This window comes from Moschus berezovskii, chromosome 21 (assembly GCF_049115385.1).
Source record: "Moschus berezovskii isolate FMDL1 chromosome 21, NW_MosBer_1.0, whole genome shotgun sequence".
NCBI lineage: Eukaryota > Metazoa > Chordata > Mammalia > Artiodactyla > Moschidae > Moschus > Moschus berezovskii.
In genome coordinates, this window is record NC_142480.1 from 488,075 (window position 1) to 506,561 (window position 18,487).

General features: G+C 55.5%; 1 gene segment (V, D, J or C); it reads left to right on the forward strand.

The window, feature by feature from the left end:
• Window positions 1–1,246: 1,246 nt before the first annotated feature.
• LOC148774462 (immunoglobulin heavy constant gamma 1-like) lies at window positions 1,247–2,738 on the forward strand. The segment is given in 2 exon segments: window positions 1,247–1,531; window positions 1,693–2,738. Coding segments are annotated over 2 exon segments (276 nt in total).
• The last annotated feature ends 15,749 nt before the right edge of the window (window positions 2,739–18,487 follow it).

The following is an 18,487-nucleotide window of genomic DNA, read 5'->3' on the forward strand; positions in this document are numbered from 1 at the left end:
CGCTGTGCTGGTTCTTTCCGAGGCAGAGCCCTGGTAACCGCCAGGCCTGCGGGAGGTGGGCTGAGCCGACTCTGGGCCACTTTGTTCACCATCTGAGGGGGAGCTGACCCCACCCCGGGCCAGACACACAGTGAGTGGGTCCAGCAGGCCACCTGGGGGCTGCCCAAGGCCATGAAGGGGCTGTCTAGAGGCACCGCTTCACGGCCCCCTCCAGCCACCACCTGCTGGGCCAGACTCTGGACAGGATCGGGGGAAGCCCCAGAGACCCTCAGGGATTGAGGCCCAATGCTTCCCGCCTCTGCTCCAGCCCACACTGTGGGGCAGGGCCACATCCTTGTCCCCAGGGCCCTGTCCCTGGGTGTCCAGCGTCCGTGTGTCCACTCTGGGCCTGCCTGGAGCCAGGCGTGCCCGTGGGAGGGAGCCCTACTTCACCCTCAGGCTCCCGAGGTCAGGCCTCGCCCTCCATCCACCAGGAGGCTCTGCCTGGCCCTCCCTGCCTGGGGCCAGGCCTGTGCGCTCATGGGGAGGTCGTCCCTGTGCCTGAACAGGGCCCAGGCCGGGAGCCCTGAACGTCCAGGGCAGGGACCCAGCTGCTCCCTGCGGACACTGAGCCCAGAGCCACAGACATCAAGCCCCAGCCCCGCACACACATGAGACAGCCCGCACCCAGGCTCCTCCACGCGCACGCAGGCACCCACCCGCACACGATCACACTGCATCCCCGCCACACACCCACATCCTCACACACTCAGGGCTCGCACTCGGGGACCTGGGGCCAGCCCGTGGGCCCAGACCCAGAGCTGGGTCTCGTGAGCCCTCCCTGTGGACACCAGCTGGTCCCCACCCTCCAGCGCCCACGGGCTGCTCAGCGGCCCCCCACACACTAACCACACTGACCAGTCAGACATCCGTCCCTCGCCTCCCCTGGGCACCCATGCCCCTCCCTAGCAGGCTGAGATCCCCCTCAGCCCCTCGTCCTGGCACCCTCACCCCTCGGGCAGAAGGACACAGCCCGGCGCTGTCTGCCCTCCTTCCCCAAGGGCAGGGCACAGGCACGTGCACTCTGCTCACCCTCCTGGCTCCAGGCCTGGCCCCCAGGGCAGAGCAGGCCGGGAACTGAGCCTCTGTCCTGCAGGGCGGTGGGGTCAGGGCCCCAGCTCAGGACCCAGGTCAGGATGGGAGCAGGACCCCACAGGCCAGGCCCAGAGAACGGCCAGGGCTGGAGGGGTGGGGGCTGAGGCTGGGGCCCAGAGACTGACCTCAGGTGACCCCTGCCCGGCCCATGGGGGGATCATGACACCTTCCCCCACCTCAGAGGGAGCCCTGCCCCGAGGCCCCAATGACCCTGCCCAGCCACCCGTGGGCAGACACAGCACTGACCAACCCTCCTTGTGCAGACCTGCTCCTGGAGGAGGAGAACTGTGCGGATGCCCAGGACGGGGAGCTGGACGGGCTCTGGACGACTATCTCCATCTTCATCACGCTCTTCCTGCTCAGCGTCTGCTACAGCGCCACCGTGACCCTCTTCAAGGTGGGGGGCCACCCCGCTGGGCCCTCGGGTTCCCTCTCTGTCCCCAGGGTCCCCTCAGAGCCCCTCCCCACTGACTGTCCCTCACTGCCCACTCGTCCACTCCCTGTCCCTGGGAGCCACCAGGTGAGACTCAGGCTGCGCTCACCCCACCCCTCCGGCAGGTGAAGTGGGTCCTCTCCTCCGTGGTGGAGCTGAAGCAGACAATCACTCCCAACTACAGAAACGTGATTGGGCAGGGCGCCTAGAGCTCCTGTGGGCCTCATTGGACCACCCCAGACCCGACTGGACCACACCTGTCTGCTCGTGACTCTCAGCCTGTGCCAGGTCTGTTCCATTGCCTTATGAACTCGCTAACCCTTTGGTTTATGGCCACCCTTGCCTGTACTTCAGAACTCTGGCATGGTGGCCACCACTGTCTGGTCCAGCACCCTCAAAGACCCGAGTGGGCAGCAGGTGATGCCCCAACCTGAACTGATGGATGCCAAGGCCCCTGCAAAGCATGCAAGACACCATTGCCGCCACATGCCCTACCGAGAATGCATGGGTCCAGGGCTGTCTGCAAAGGGCACCCACATCTTGTCCAGGCCTGGATCCAGACCAAAGGTCCCTGGGGGAGGCCCCTGTGTCAGATCCTTGGGAATGGCTGTCCTGCAGGGGCCCAGCCTCCCAGCAGGGAAGCTCCTGGGAGGACCACTAACCGTTACTCAGGTCACCTCAACTGAGAACGCTGCTGCGAGCAGGGCCTGGGCCCACGGCTCCTGCAGGAGCCCTGGTGGGGGAAGGGCTGATGTCCAGCCAGATGGACCACCTGGAGACAGAGCTGGTGACCACTCCCCAGTGGACAGAGCTGGAGGGGCTCCCAGAGTACAGGACAGCAGGGCAGCCAGTCCATCCTGCGGCCAACAGCCTGACACGTCCCGCAGGAGCTCAGTCTGCACCGAGGGTGGGGCTGAGAGGGGAGACCAGAGACCCACAGAGGCCCAGCCCCAGGCCCCGGGGCCCCGCCTCGCCTCCCGGTACAGACTCTCCCGACATTGCAGAAATGTGCATGGGCGTCTCTGCATGGGAGGCGCTGCCCCTAGGACTGGGAGGAAGGACTACAGTCTCGGAACTTGGGAAGCTTCTTCTGTGTAATGTGGGGGTCTGCTCATTCTCTTTGCTGTCTCTTGATCTCTTTAATGACAATAAAGCATCTTTACTTCACCTAGCTCACTGGCCAGTCTCCGTATGTTGACACACCTTCTCCCTTTGCAGAGTCCACAGCCTGGCCGCCCCAACCCCACTGGCCCCTGGGCTTCCTGGCCCCCACCACCTGCACCTAGGGTCCCTGGTCCCGTCCCTACTTGACCCTGGGGTGCCTGACCCCCACCCCTTACCCGCCCCTAGGGCTCCATTCCCCCTCGCAGGCAGAGGCCAGCCTGGCGCCAGGGGAGCCACAGACAAGTGCCCCGTGTTGGGTGGTCAGCACAGGAGGCTGTAACGAACACCACAGGGGGCTTGGACCACAGGCGTCACCGCTCACACCCTGCAGCCTGGGAGCCCGGATCCAGGAGCACAAGGCCGGCTCCTCCTGAGGCCTGTCTCCATGGGCGGCAGACGCCGTGTCCTCACGTGGGTGCCCCTCTGTGCCTGCTCTGCCCTCACCTCCTCTTAGAGGGTCTGCAGTCGGACTGGATGAGGGCCCAGCCTGGGACCCCAGTTCACCCTCATCACCTCTTTAGAGACCCCGCCTCCAAAAGCAGTGATGCTTGAGGTCTGGGGTCAGGGCTGCAAGATTTGAATTTGGGGGCGAGTTGGCGCCAGAAACCCAGAGCAGGAGGGGACACCAGTGAAGGCGGGCCAGGAGAGGCAGCTGGGTGCGGGGTGTCCAAGGGAGCACCCAGACCTGGTTCAGTGCTCAGGACACACTGGTCCATGAGAAGGACCTCAGAGGGCCACTGGGGACACTGTGCTCAGCCTGGGCTGCACAGAGGTGATGGCTGTGTCACAGAAGAAGCGGGAGGGGCCCCAGGGCTCCAGACAGGGACCAGGAAGGGTGGCCGCCTGCATGCGATGAGGCCGCTGTGTCCACCGGCCGGCCTGGGTGCAGGATGCAGTCAAGACTCAGTCCTCAAAGACACTGGGGACCAAGGAGACTGGACACTCCCCAAGGGGGAGGAGGACCCTGCTCAGGGACAGCTCCAAGAAGGGGGCCAGGGCCTGGGAGGGTGCTGGCCGTGTGGGCTCTCTCTGACAGGCCTTTTAGGGGAGCTGGGTCATAATGGAGGAGGACCCTGCTCAGGGACAGCTCCAAGAAGGGGGCCAGGGCCTGGGAGGGTGCTGGCAGTGTGGGCTCTCTCTGACAGGCCTTTTAGGGGAGCCGGGTCATAATGGAGGAGGATCCTGCTCAGGGACAGCTCCAAGAAGGGGGCCAGGGCCTGGGAGGGTGCTGGCCGTGTGGGCTCTCTCTGACAGGCCTTTTATGGGAGCTGGGTCATAATGGAGGAGGACCCTGCTCAGGGACAGCTCCAAGAAGGGGGCCAGGGCCTGGGAGGGTGCTGGCCGTGTGGGCTCTCTCTGACAGGCCTTTTAGGGGAGCTGGGTCATAATGGAGGCATGTGAGTGTTTACTCAAGCCGTTCGGGTGGAAGGGAGGCCCTGCCACTGGACAGCCCAGGCCTGGGCCCGGCAGGACTGGCTCCAGACAGGGACCTGCCATCATGTCAGTGTGGCCACATCACCCCAAGGCCCTCGGAGGTGCTGGTCCAGGCTCCTGTGGGTAGAGAGACAGACAGAGGACTTCACGCATCACTCAGAGGACCAGACGTAAGACTGGGTGCTGGGAGGGGCCAGCAGGATGGCCATGGGGTGGACGCCATGGTCCAGGAGACCATCTGGCCCTGGGGGACCCAGCCAGGCTGCATGTACATGAGGCCTCTCTGCCAGCAGGCTCTTGGGGTCCCCCGGCCTTTCCCACACACTAACCATCTCACCAAGACGCTGACCATCCAGTCGGCCGTCCAGCCTGCCCAGCCCTGGGCCCTGCCCCTCACTTCCTTCCCCCAGACCAACATCAGCCTCGAGCTGGTCCAGCTGTCAGGAAGGCTAGGGTAGCCAACTCGAGCACTGGCTCTCTGGCCTCCTAGCTGAACACAACCCCCAGCAAGCCTACTCTGGGCCCCTGGAGAACTGACCCCCCACACCAGCTTCCCGGACTCCCATGCTGACCTCTCAAAAGCCACACCACAGGGCACCCCTCCTCACACTTCCCTCCATTGATTTAAAAACATTCACAACCTAAAAGTTAAGAGTTATGTCTAATTGGGTGGGAATTTTTAGGACTTCAAGCATCCTGAGAGGACTGCTATGAGTTGGGGATGGGAGGAGCCAGCATGTAGAAGTTTGCAACAAATGTCCGGCAATCTGAATGTCAACAGTTTATTGTTAATTAAATAAAACTGGAAGCCCAGGTTAAGGGGCTTACACTTTTCCGTACACCTGATGATACAAGAGTCTGGGTTCTCTTCGCATGCACCTCAGCTACCCTTGGGCCAGCACCCTGCTTTCACATCCTGAGTTCGCTAGGACTCACCATAGGGAGTGGCTGCAGCCTGCGGGCTTCTAGGAGGCAAGTGCTCTTCTCGCTTCTGAGTGCCCTCAGGGCCACTGGCTCACAGAGGAGGGCTGCAGTCACTGAGACTGTGGCGTTCTCACTCACTGCTTTGGCAGGAGATACTCCATTCCCCACCCAACCTCTGTACATTCCCCATGCCCCCCAAAGCCCAGTGGGGGTGCCTGCCCTTGAGCCACTCCAGCTGTGCCCACCTGAGCCTGAGGTCAGCCTCCAGCTGCTTCCTCACCCCAAGAGGCTCCAGAGTAAGAGCCCCGGCTCACACCTGTCACTCTGCCACCTGGGGTACACGCACCACCGACTGAGTCTACACACAGACACACACACAGTCAGTGTGTTACCATGTGTGCACACACCTCCATCTGCACCTACACACACCTGTCAGTGTCACCTGGTATATGCACACGTCCATTGTGTCTATAAACACACACACACATACCTCTCAGTGTGTCACCTGTGCACACACATCCATCTGTATACACAGACACACACACACAGTCAGTGTGTTACCATGTGTGCACACACCTCCATCTGCACCTACACACACCTGTCAGTGTCACCTGGTATATGCACACATCCATTGTGTCTATAAACACACACACACATACCTCTCAGTGTGTCACCTGTGCACACACATCCATCTGTATACACACACAGACACACACACAGTCAGTGTGTTACCATGTGTGCACACACCTCCATTTGCACCTACACACACACACACACATGCCCCTCCACCATGAGGCCCCCACCCTGTCCCAGCCTCCTACCTTATTCCACGGGAATCATCTGAATTCTGGAACCTGGTATAGCCTCAGTGGTGTGGTGTCTTTGGTGTGGTGTCCCTGGGGGCCCAAGCTATGGAGTGGTCAGTGGGAGTGGGAGAGGGAAAGAGGAGATGCCATGGACTGAATGTTTCCCCCGAGATTCCTGTGTTGAAGCCCTCAGCCCTAATGTGATGCCACACAGAGTTGGGGCTTTGGGAGATGATGTGGTCATGATGGTGGAGCCCTTGGGAAATGGAGTGGAGTCCCTGTCGGGTCCCCCAGAGTTCTCGGTTCTCCTATGTCAGGGCACCTCAGGGAGATGCTGTCTGTGAACCAGGAAGCAGCCCCCACCAGACACCGAGTCTGCCAGCACTGTGACCTTGAACTTCCTGCCCCAAGAACAGTGAGAGTGTGTCTGCCATCCACACATCTGTGGTGCCCGGTCGGAGCAGCCAGACCCACTGAGGCAGGAGGCTCCTGGCCAGGACCCAGTTGGGCTGGTGGAGCAGCACTCGGGCTACTGAGATGGGGAGCCCCCCACAGTCAGGGTGGGCGCCTGAGGCCCCATGCGCTTGCTGCCAAAGCCCCGCCACGAGCTCAGCCCACACGGGCAGGCCCGGGGACTGGCCAGGCCAGGGAGAGGGTCTTGTGGAGTCCTGGCAGGGGCTGTCCTGTTCCACAGGCTCTTAGCACTGCAGCTGCCAGTGCACCCGGCAGCCCAAAGTCACAGGGTCAGTCGGCCTGTAGGGGAGGGAGTGGGGAGAGCAGATGGGCCACCCCCAAGAGGCTCTTACAGGCACCCCCAGATGTGTCTGAACCCCTGAACAAGGGAGGGAGCCAAGATGGGCACCCATTGGCCCACTGTCCCTGTGGACTCTTCAGACTGCTCTGCAGGCTGGGGTCACTGTGGCCAAGGCCTGCCCAGACCCACCCAGAATGGCCCAGTTGTAGGCGGTAGCCAGGGGCCAGTAAGTGGAGGGGTCAGTCACAGCATTAGCATGACTTCCCCACCACTACCTCTGGGCTCCCTTCAAATGTAGGCTGCAGAGGACCAAGCCAGAGCAGAGGCCACAGGGGGCTGTAGAGCTTGCCCCAGGGAGGAATCAAGCCAGGTGAGGAGCCAACAACATCAGAGACACAGGCAGACTCGGCCAGGCACAGTCACAGGACAAGGCTGACACACCAGCTGTCGGGCAGCTGGCTTCAGGCTCCTTGAGTGTGTCCTCATCCTGGGGTGCGCTGGTGACTGTCCCCGTGGCTCACCACGCACCCCTACAGCTCTCCTTTGGCGCAATGATGTCTCCTTCCCACTGGCCTTGCCTCGGCTGCAGGAGCAGGCACGGCAGTGCCCATCGCAGCCCACACCTGCTCCATCCCTCCACCCTGACGATGGCAACTTCCAGAAACACCTGCTCCTTTGGCCTGGATCCCAGAACAGAGAAGCCCAGACAGCCTGCAGGAGACATGGCCACAAAAGAGAAATATGGCCTGACGCTGCAGCCTGTTCACCTGGGGCTGGTATGATGGCATCCTGGCGAGAGCTGGCAATACAGTCATCCTCAGACGCCACTGTGCAACATAAGCTCAACAACGAGTATAAATGTAATAACACGTCTGACGTGTGCAGAGTCCTGACTGTTTCAGAGTTTTCAGAGACTGTTAGGGTTTTCAAGAGAAACAGAACCAACAGGACAAAGATGACACAAGCATTGCATATATCCATACAATACAGCTACACGTATATACATGTACAACTAGAGGCAGAGCTGTAAATACAGCAATACAGCGAAGGACGGATCCAGACGTAGGTGACACACGTATATCGACACACAGAGACAACAAGCTTTCTTTCAAAGAGCTGACTCTCTGCTTGCATGGGGCTGGCAGGCAGGGCTCACATATGCGGGGCAGGCCAGTGGGCTGGAGGCTCAGCCAGGAGCAGCTGCTGCTGTCTTGAGGAAGAACCTTCCCCCCCAGGAAGCCTCAGTTCTGTTCTCAGATCCTTCACTGGCCGGATGAGGCTTGCCCACATAGCTGAGGGTCAGCTCCTTTACTCGAAGCCCTTTGGTTGTAGACACTAACCACGTGTACAAAATTCCTTCACAGCAACACCCGGACTAGTGTCGGAGTGAATAGCCCCACTGTGTGGGCGAGACTGACCCTCACAAGGGCCTCATCTCCCTTTGCGCCCACGACACCCCACAAGGCCGGGCCACTGTCTCCACCTTACCATTGAAGAAAGAGCGCCTGCCGCCCCTGTCCGTGGGACCCCTGCCTCTGGCGGGAGGGAGGTGCCAGGGCTTCATCTATGTCTTCTGAGCCCAAAGCTCATGTTGTCTCTGCTATCTATGCTGCCTCTTACAGAGACCCTGGGATGCCCTCCTGGTGAGATTCCTGCCCTCAGGACAGGCTGCCTGAGAGCATCCATCCAGCTGGGAGGCTTTTGGAGAGAAAGAAGCCCTGGAAGGTCTGTGAAGGTGTGTCCGTTTATCTGGTGATGGCAACTCTGCCATCAAGCCAGCCACCGAGTGTCCCTGGTGAATGATACAGGCATGGCCTCTGACCTCAGGAAAGACAGAGCAGGGCAAGTGAGTCGTCCCACAAGCAGTGATGTGAGGGCTGCCATGACCAGTGCTATGAATGGGAAGCTGGGGCAGGAGGCCCTACAGCAGAGGGAACAGCCCCTTCTGCGGGGTCAGGGCAAGCTTCCCAGGGCACGCCCTGAAGCAGAGCCTGGGGGCAACAGTGTGGCTGCCTTGGGTCTGCTTGTCAACGCCTGGTCTCCCACCTTCCAGGCCACAGAACTTCCTGGACTCAGGCTGCATGGGGCCACATGAGAGGACATGGCCATGACCTGCTAAAGGACAGGTTTCGAAACATGGTCTGAGGATGAGCGGATACATAAAGGACACTTCTCACAGGTTAACGCATTCATTGGTGGGTCACACACAGTTCAAAGGGGAATTCAAAATATCACATGTATATAGTTGAATCAAGGATGCAGACGTGAGTTGAGAGCGACTTCCTTGGTGATCCAAGGGTTAAGATTCCGCCCTGCAATGCAGGGGACACAGGTTAGATCCTTGGTTGCGGAACGAAGATCACACATGCCGTGGGGCACCTTTGCCCACACACCGCAACTGCTGAGCCCACGTACCGCAACGAAAGACCCCACGCCAAGACTAAGAACGCAAGACCCCACTCCAAGACGAAGAACACACAGCCCAATAGACGAATGCCTTCTGGAGGGGCTTTCCTCACAGCTCAGTGGTGAAGAATCCGCCTGCCCCTGCAGGAGACGTGCATTCCCTCCCTGATCCAGGAAGATCCCACATGCCCCGGACAACTAAGTCTGGGAGCCACAACTATTGACCCTGCGCTCTGGGGCCCAACAGCCACAACTACTGAAGCCCACGCACCCTAGAGCCCGTGCTGCAAGAGAGAAGCCCCCGCGGTGAGAGGCCTGCGCACCACCTCTAGGAAGCAGCACCTGCTCGCCCCAACAGCAGAGACCCAGCACAGCGAGAATCAAACACATAAAATGTTTTCAAAGAATTGAGCTTATAAATGGGAGGCAGGGAAGAAACAATTGTCCTTCCCAAACAGGGAATTTGCATTGCCATCGATTATCTATGGCTTATGGAGTTATGAAGTAGCTCAAAGACAGCGAAAGTCGTAGAGCCCTCTAGGATCAGACAACCTTGAAGAGTATGCAAGACAACACCTTGTTTTCCACAGAAGACTCAAGAAGTAGCCTTTTGACACACGGCCAAGTCTTTCACAGTTTCTCCTGATAACATATACAACAGAAACAGATCCAGAATACAGAGAGAGCTCCTGCAAACCAATCAGAAAAATCAAACAGTTTGGCAGAGAAGTGGTAAAGAGAATTAAACAGATGTTTCACAAAAGATGTCCAAACAGCCCTCAAACATTTGAAAGGAAGCATACTGGTTACCAGGGAAATGAAAGTGAAAAACCACATCAAAGTAGTTCTGATTCCAGCACAGGGTCGGGCAGCCTGGCCCAGACTAACCCCTTTCAAATAATAATTATAAGCCGTGGGAGAAAAAAACTGTTCTAAAAAAAAGGATCTGAAGGCACTGGGGAATGCCCAAAAGACACTGGAGACCCTTTGAAAGATTAGTCTGAGGAGGTACCTGTGGTCAGGCACTGGGTGTAGCTAGGACATGAGCAGGAACTGCAGTCGGCACGAGGGTCGCATCACAGGATGCAGGGCTGCCTGCAAGGGCAGCTGGAACTTAAGGAGAGAAGTCCAGAAAAGAAGGCAGCCACAGAAGGGGAGCCCCCAAATGCTGCATGCACACTCTGCACAGATCCCCAGCTGTCCCCTCCCATGTGCATGTGTAGGAAAACTCCAAAGGGCCTGGTAGAGGCACCAGCGGGAGGTTAAAAGAACTGAGGTGACCTGAGCTACCGCCAAACACAGGAATGGTGCCACAGCAGACAGACTGGAGCTAACTGCCTCCCGACAGAAAATCAGTCCTTGTCTGAGGAAGAGTACACGATCCATCGCCTTTGTTACGTTTAATCTGCAACACCGAGCACACACTCAGAAATCACTACTTGGGCAAAGAGACAAGAAAATGTGACCCACAGTCAAAATACAAGGTTGTCAATGGAGCAGTTAATCTCTACAGAAAATTTTTAAACTATTTAAAAGAACCAAATAAAACTTCTAGAACTAGAAGTACAATTCTGAATTTTTTAAGTCACCTGATGAGCTTAACAGCAGATTGAAGAAGCTAAAAGAAAGGTCAGAAAACTGAATTTCAATATAGAGATATTCTATATTTATTATAGATAATCTAATGTGTTACATATGTAAAATACATTTTAAATAATATATAGATACACATTAAATCTGCATTTTATATATCAATAAAATGTTTTTAATCCAATTCAAAGAACACAAAGAAAAATATTGGAGAAAATAAAGAAAAGAGACTCAATGTCCCGCAGGACACTATGAAACACTTGAAAATATGTAAAACTGGAGTCCTAGAAAGGGACAAGCGATAGAATGCGGCAGAAAAAGTCTTTGAAGAGATAAAAGCCAAAAGTTCCCAATGTAGCCAAAATATCAATTCACAGATTTAAGAAGCTCAGCCAGTTCCTAACAGTAAATACGATATGATGTGCCACGTGGAGGCATGTTGCACAAACTGAGGAAAACCAAAGATAAAGAGGATGCCTTGAGAGCAGTCAGAGAAATGACGCAAATGTGCAGGGAGCAGATCATAGACGGCTTCTCATGAGGACAAGCAGCGACCGGAAACAGCAGAATGGGGCGTTTCAACCGGAATTCTAAATCCAGAGAAAATACCATTCCAAGATCAGTACAAATACATAATAGATGTTTACAGACACACAAAGCCTGAGGGAGGGCATTTCCAAGAGACCTGCAGTAAAGGAAAGGCTAACAGAGAACCTTTGTGCCGAAAGGAAATGACACCAACTGAAAACTCAGATCTACAGGATGGAAAGAGGAGCTTCAGAGATGGTAAATATGCAAATGCAAGACATCATCTTTCTTCTCTTCGTTTCTTGAAAAGATAATTGATTGTTTAAAAACTGTCAACAGTATGTTGTGGGGGTTTTAAATGCATGGATGCAACACACATGGCAACAGCACAAAGGGTGGGTCGCAAATGAAACTCAAGCTTTCGAAGTTCTAACGACTTACGTGAGGCAGCAAAATATTCAAGCTAAGTTCAGTGTGGTGACTTCAGGATGCACATTATAGTCATGAAAACCGCAGTGCAAAGAGACTCATCTAAAAAGTTGACAGGGAAATGAGAATGGAATGCTAAGGAGTACTTATTAACCCAGAAGAATAAGGAAAGAAGGAATAAAGCTATAGGGAACACATCTAACAGACAAACTTTAGAGGCATTCCCATAAGACTGGAGATGTGTAGTGGGAATCCCTAATAATGTGTTTTCACAGCCTTGAGAAATCCCACAGAAATAGAATCTGGAAAAACAGCATATATTAAGAAACTGTGTTAATGATTAACTTTCAAACCCCAAGGCCAGACCCAGAAGGGAGTATGAGAGGGATCATGAAAACAGGGATCTTGGAACACTGGGTTGGCGCCAGGCGTGAACGCTGCCTACGAACTTGCTAATTGTTCCCAAGGCTAGACCAGAAGAGAGGAGATCTGGACAACGTCGGTGTCGTCCGTGACGTACAGGAGCACATGATTGACACAGCATGTGTCTTGAGAAAGATAAGATCTGAGAAAGTCTTGTAGTCTGCGATTAGGAATAAAAGCTGGACTCAGAGTGGACTCTGCATGCCAGTCCAATAGGGGCTGCAGGTCCCCTGACCCCTTGCACCAGATTTCGTGTTCTGTCTTCATTCTCGTCACTCACCCCTGGACCATTAGGGCAACAGAAATGAAGCAAGTATGCCTGTCCCTTCTGTCATACTATTTTGCAGTGCTTTTCACACATGTGACCTGACTATTTGTGGACTGTGAAATCAAATCAGAGAGTTGCCTTTTTTAGTAAATAAAGAATAAAAAACCTTTATAAGTTTAAAAGAATAAAAAACATTTATAAGGTTTAATAATGAAGGTTTTTAAATTAAAAATCTTTAATAAAAAACCTTTTTTAATAAATAAAGAAAATGAGAAAAATCTATGCATTGTATATAACAAGACTAAATATTTTCATGAAACTTTTGTTTCAGTTACATAAATAAACATATATAATATATGTTATATATAAATAATGTTGGACTTCCCTGGTGACTCAGATAGTAAAGAAACTAGCTGCAATGCAGGAGACCTTGGTTCAATCCCTGGGTGGGGAAGATACCCCTGGAGAAGGAAATGGCAAACCACTCCAGTATTATTACCTGGAGAATTCCATGGACAGAGGCGCCTGGCAGGCTACAGCCAACAGGGTTGCAAAGAGTTGGACACAACTGAGCAGCTAACACTTTCACTATTCTTTCATAAATAATGCATGTATATGAATTAAATTATAATGTAAAACAGTTTTTACAAAGACCGTAGTCGAAACAGTTTGAAAGATGGTCATTTAATAGATTATTGGAGGTCCTGGCCAGTGGTACATGACAAGAAAAAAGAAACAGGGCTGTTACAATTGAAAAAGATGTGAAATAGGTCCTACTTGCAGATGATATGGTCATTTCCAAGGAAAAGCCAACACCATCAGCAAACTGTTAGAACTAACAAGCACAATTTCTATGCAAGGCCAATTTACCACAAGTAGTCGTGTTCTCATGAGACGAGTTGACTCACTGGAAAAGACTCTGATGCTGGGAAAGGTTGGGGGCGGGAGGAGAAGGGGACGACGGAGAATGGGATGGCTGGATGGCATCACCGACTCTGTGGACATGAGTTTGAGTGTACTCCGGGAGTTGGTGATGGACAGGGAGGCCTGGCGTGCTGTGATTCATGGGGTCGCGGAGAGTCGGACACGACTGAGCGACTGAACTGAACTGAACTGAACTGAGTCGTGTTCTTCCATGTCAGCAAAAACCTACTAGAAACTGAAACAGACAGGGCAGCACAAGCCACAGCAGTACAAGGAATGACCTGAAAAAGAATGTCCCAGACCTTTGAAGAAAACAATCAAATTCCATTCAAGAGCGTAAAAGAAATCTGAATGCCTGGAGAGATACACTCCTCAAGAAAGGGATGGCTTATTAAAGTAATATCATTTATCTCCCAGACTAAGAGACACAGTATGTGCCAAATCAAAATCCCAGCTGAGTTGGCTGGTTGGTGAGATCCATTTACAGCTGAGATCATTTTGAAAAATAAAGCAAAGGATGAAGCGTTTTGGGGAGACTGTCCCCCTCAGTGTTAACACATACCCCTAACCGTCACTGAAAAGGATGGTCTCATGCACAAATTACCAGACCCAAGGACTAGGAGAACACTCAGAAATAGCCTGGTCATTCTTAGGAAGGTGGACAACAGTGAGCATGGCACTGCCAGGCAGCAGGAAAGCTTCTGAGGTGAGCAGGGAAACTGGCTTCTTCCATGGAGAAATTCAACCTGCATGTCTACCCCACAGCACTTGCAAGGTGAGTGGGTGGTGGGGGGAGCCTGCTGAAACCCAAAACTTACATCAGAAAGGCCAACTCTAAGCTGAAAGGAAAAAGACCAGCTGAGGCTGGCAAAGAGTGGTGACAGTATCTCCCCAGTGCCGTGTGCATCCCCCCAGAACTCCAGAATGTGACCTTGTCTGGATATGAGGTCTCTGCAAGTGTCATTCGCTTAAGGACCTTGAGATTACGTCACACCCGATTTCAGAAGCACATTAAGCCCAGTGATTTACAACAGGAGGAGCTGACACAGGGCAGATGACCATGTGCAGATGGAGGCGAAGACGGAGCCGCCAGGCACTGAAGGAGGCGGGGGGGCCCCCCTGGAGCCTCCTGGAGAGTCCAGCCCTGCTGACTCCTCAGTTTCGGACTTCAGGCTCCAGAATGTGAGGGTCCATTTCTTTGGTTTTAAGCCACCAACTGTGTGGCCTTTGTCATGGCAGGCCCAGGAAGCTCACACAGCAGCCCCGAATGTACAAGCTGGAGGGTAAATAGCCGATGACCCTGCCATGTGGAAATCAAGAATTTCTGTTCAATGAAAAGGGTTCAATAAGCAGCATAAACAGCCAAGGGATTAGCCAGGAGACGCTTATCACAAGTTGAAAACTAGCAAGGGGGAGCTTTGCTGCTGGTCCACCGGTTAAGACTCCATGCTCCCAGTTCAGGGGGCCTGGGTTCGACCCCTGGTCGGAGAACTAGCCTTGACAGCTAAAGAGCTCGTGTGACACAGCTAAGACCCAGCACAGCCAAATAAACGTATATATCGGCCGGGCACCAAGGCCTCTGCCCTGAGTGCCCACGGCGGGGGAGAATGAGCAAAGGGGTGCCAGGGTGGGCCAGGGCAGACAGGCCAAGCCCCAGCCCCACACGCTCACACAGTGCAGGCTGCAGGGCCTGACACCACCTGGCAGGAGGCTCCCCAGTGGGGCTCTGCACTCCCTGTGGTTTCTCTGAGAACCCTGGGTCCTTCCAGGGAACTCGGTGTTCTCCCATCCACCTCCCATGCACCATCTGTCCCTGGGGCCAAGGGGGGAGGGGTGGCACAGACCAGGACAATCTGTCCTGGGGTCCTCGGGGCCCCAGCTCTGTGCACTGGGTCCACCCCCAGGCATGAGGCTGCCCTCTGGGGTCTTCTGCCCTCCAAGAGGACCAGGCCTCACAAGGCCTCTGGCATGTGGACCACCAGCCCAGGACGTCCTGGGTCCAGGGCACAGGGTCCTGCAGCCCAGGTCCACGAAACGGAGGCAAGGCCGACACTCAGCCATCACCAGCTGAGCACACATCAGTGAGCATCTGTGAGGGACCACTGCTGTCCTCACACCCTGGGTGGACTATGGCAGCCCAGGTGGCACGGTCCACCCCAGGCTCTGGGGAAGCTCGTGTCCAGCCTTCCCCAGGCCCTCGCTAACCTGATGGGAGCCTGGCTGCAGGACAGTGATTGTGCAGCAGGCACACAGGCAGAGGATGAGCCTGCCAGGGGGCGAGCTGTCGCTCCCTTGCCTACACCCAGCTGGACTCATGGCCCTGCACACACAGCCAGGGCCACCCCAGTGGGCCAGACCTCAGCCTGCTCCTCCTAGCAGTGTGCTCTCGGGTAGCCCCAGGATCCACCGCAGGCTCCGGGGCCACCAGGCCTCGACCTCTCCCTCTCAGGGTGGCCTCGGGGACAGTGGTGGTCATGCCTGCTGCCCTGTCCCTTCCCAGCCATCACACGACCATAGTGCATGCCACGGGCTCACCAAGGCAGCTCGTGGCATCGAGAAGAGAGGCCATGAGCCAGCAGCGGAGGCCGGGGGGTGAGGCCACAGAGAGGAGCCTGGCCTGGGACCTTCCATCACTCAGCTGACTTCCCAAGAACAGAAAGAGAAGGGAAATCCCAGGGCTGCTGGGGCCTCCGGGGGTTCCCACCCCATTTTTAGCTGAGAGCACTGAGGCAGAGCCCCCCAATCCCCGCCCAGGCCCTACCATCTGGATGTAACAATGACAGCAATGGGTATTAGCGATTCACCTCACCCGGGAGCCTGTCCAGGGATCCTGGAGAAGGCCACCACTGGCCAGACGGGCCACACCAGCCATGGACACATGATGGAGCACCCAGCACCTTGGGCGCCCCAGCTCCTGGAGCCACCCAGACCCTGCTGGGAGAAGATACCTGAACTGCCTGCCGTGGGAACGCAACCTCCAGGTCACTGCTTGTCTCTCCGCTGTCCACTCCCCGCATGGGGACACAGGGAAGGGAGAAAATGCTCAAAGCCGACCTGTAGGAGACAAAGGGGCCGAGATTCTCAGACAGGTCAGGGCCAGGGCAGGGACTACACACAGGGTGTGGAAAGTGGGCTGAGCACGGATCTGCCCACAGCCAGCCAGGACAGTGGCAGCTAGCCAGGGTCAGGGGGGAAAGCTGCAGGGTCAGTCCGCATGCTGGCCAACACAGCAAGAGCACTGCAGCCACACTGTCTGCCCTGAGCCACCCTGACTCAGGCGGGCCAGGCAGGGCTCCTCTGGGCCAAGTGTGGCTTAGTGGACAGAGCCATGAGGAGGGAGATGAACCATCCCAGCCTCAGCTGGGCCTCACTGGACACACGGGCTGTCCTCAGCCACGTGGGACTGTGAACTGAGCTGAAGTGAGCTGGGCTGCTTGGAGTCAAGGTGATTCTGGGTTAAACTGGGTGGACTGAGCCAGGTGGTTTGGAGAGATGTTGTTCTCAGGGGGCCAGGGTAGCCTATCTTGGCTGTCCTAAACCAGGCTGGTCCAGCTGAGCAGAGCTCAGGAGTCAACCGTCCTGGGTTGCCTGAACTGGGCTGTGCTAAGCTGACTTAGGTGGACCTGGACTTGACTGGACTCGGCTGGATTGAGTTGGGCTGAGTCAGAAGAAACTGGGCTCAGCTGAGTCCAGCCAAACTGGAATGGCTAGGTGGGATAAAATGGGCAACCCAAACCTATCTTGGCTGGCTGGGCTGGCTGGGCTAGAATCTTCTCTAGTGAGCTTGCCTACCCTGGAGGGGTGGGGCTGAGTGGGGATTGGCTGAGTTGAGCTGGGTCAAACTGGGCTGAGCTAGGTTGAGCTGCACTGTGCTGGGCTGAACAGGGCTGAACTGGGCTGTCCTGGGTTTAGCTGGGCTGAACTGGGTTGAGTTGGGCTGAACTAGGCTAAGCTGAGGTGAATAAGGTTGATCTGGGCTTAACTGGGCTGAACTGGGTTGAAGCTGGCTGAACTGGGCTGAACTGGGTTGAGCTTGGTTGAACTGGCTTGAACAGGGCTGAACTAGGCTGAGTGGGGTTGAACCGGACTGAGCTGGACTGAAAGGGTTGAGCTGGGCTGAACTAGGCTGAGCAGGGCTGAACTGGGCTGAGCTGGCCTGAAAAGTGTTGAGCTGGGCTGAACAGGACTGAGCTGGGCTGAACTGGATTGAACTGGCTTGAACAAGGCTGAACTAGGCTGAGCAGGGCTGAACTGGGCTGAGATGGGCGGAAAAGGGTTAAGCTGGGCTGAACTGGGTTGAGCTTGATTGAACTGGTTTGAACAGGGCTGAACTAAGCTGAGCAGGGCTGAACCAGGCTGAGCTGCGCTGAACAGGGCTGGGCTGAGCTGAGCTAAACTTGGCTGAGCTTGGTTGAACTGGGTTGAGCTGAGCTGAATAGAGCTGAACTGGGATGAACAGGGCTGAATAAGGCTGAGGAAGGCTGAACTAGGCTGAACCAAGCTAAACAGACTGAACTGGGATGAGCTGGCCTGAGTTGCGCTGGTCCGAACTGACTGGACTGAACTGGACTGAACTCTGCTGAGCTGGGCTTGGTTGAGTTGAATGAGGCTTGATTGAGTTGAGCTGGGCTGAACTGAACTGGGCTAAGCTGGGCTTTTCTGGGCTGAACTGGGCTGAATGGGGCTGAGTTGGGCTGAACTGAGTTGAGCTGGGCTTAGCTAGGCTGAACTAGACTGAGTTGGGCTTATCTGAGCTGAACTGAGCTGAACAGGGCTGAACTGGGATGAACAGGGCTAAGTTGGGGTGAACATGGCTGAGCTGGGCTTGGCTGAGTTGAGTTGGGCTGAGCTGAGCTGGGCTGAACCGTGTCAAGCTGGGATGAAATGGCCTGAACAGGGCTGAACTGGACTGAATTGAGCTGAGCTGGGCTGAACTGGGCTGAGCTGAGCAAAACTGGGCTGAACAGGAATTAACAGGGCTTAGCTGGGCTGAAATGGGTTGAGCTGGGCTGAACTGGACTGAGTTGAGCTGGGCTGAACTGGGATAAACAGGGTTGAATTGGGCTGAACAGAGCTGAATAAGCTGAGCTGACTGAACTGCACTGAGCCTGAGGGGGCTGCCGAGGGGGCTGAGGAGGGCCCTGAGGGGTCTTCATCCTCTCTCGATGGGGCTGTAATCGAACTTCCTTGCGGGTCCACAGGCAGGGCACCAGGGGGCCTGGGCTCTTCAGGGGAAAAATGGGGTGAAGGGGCAGCCATGATGGAACAGC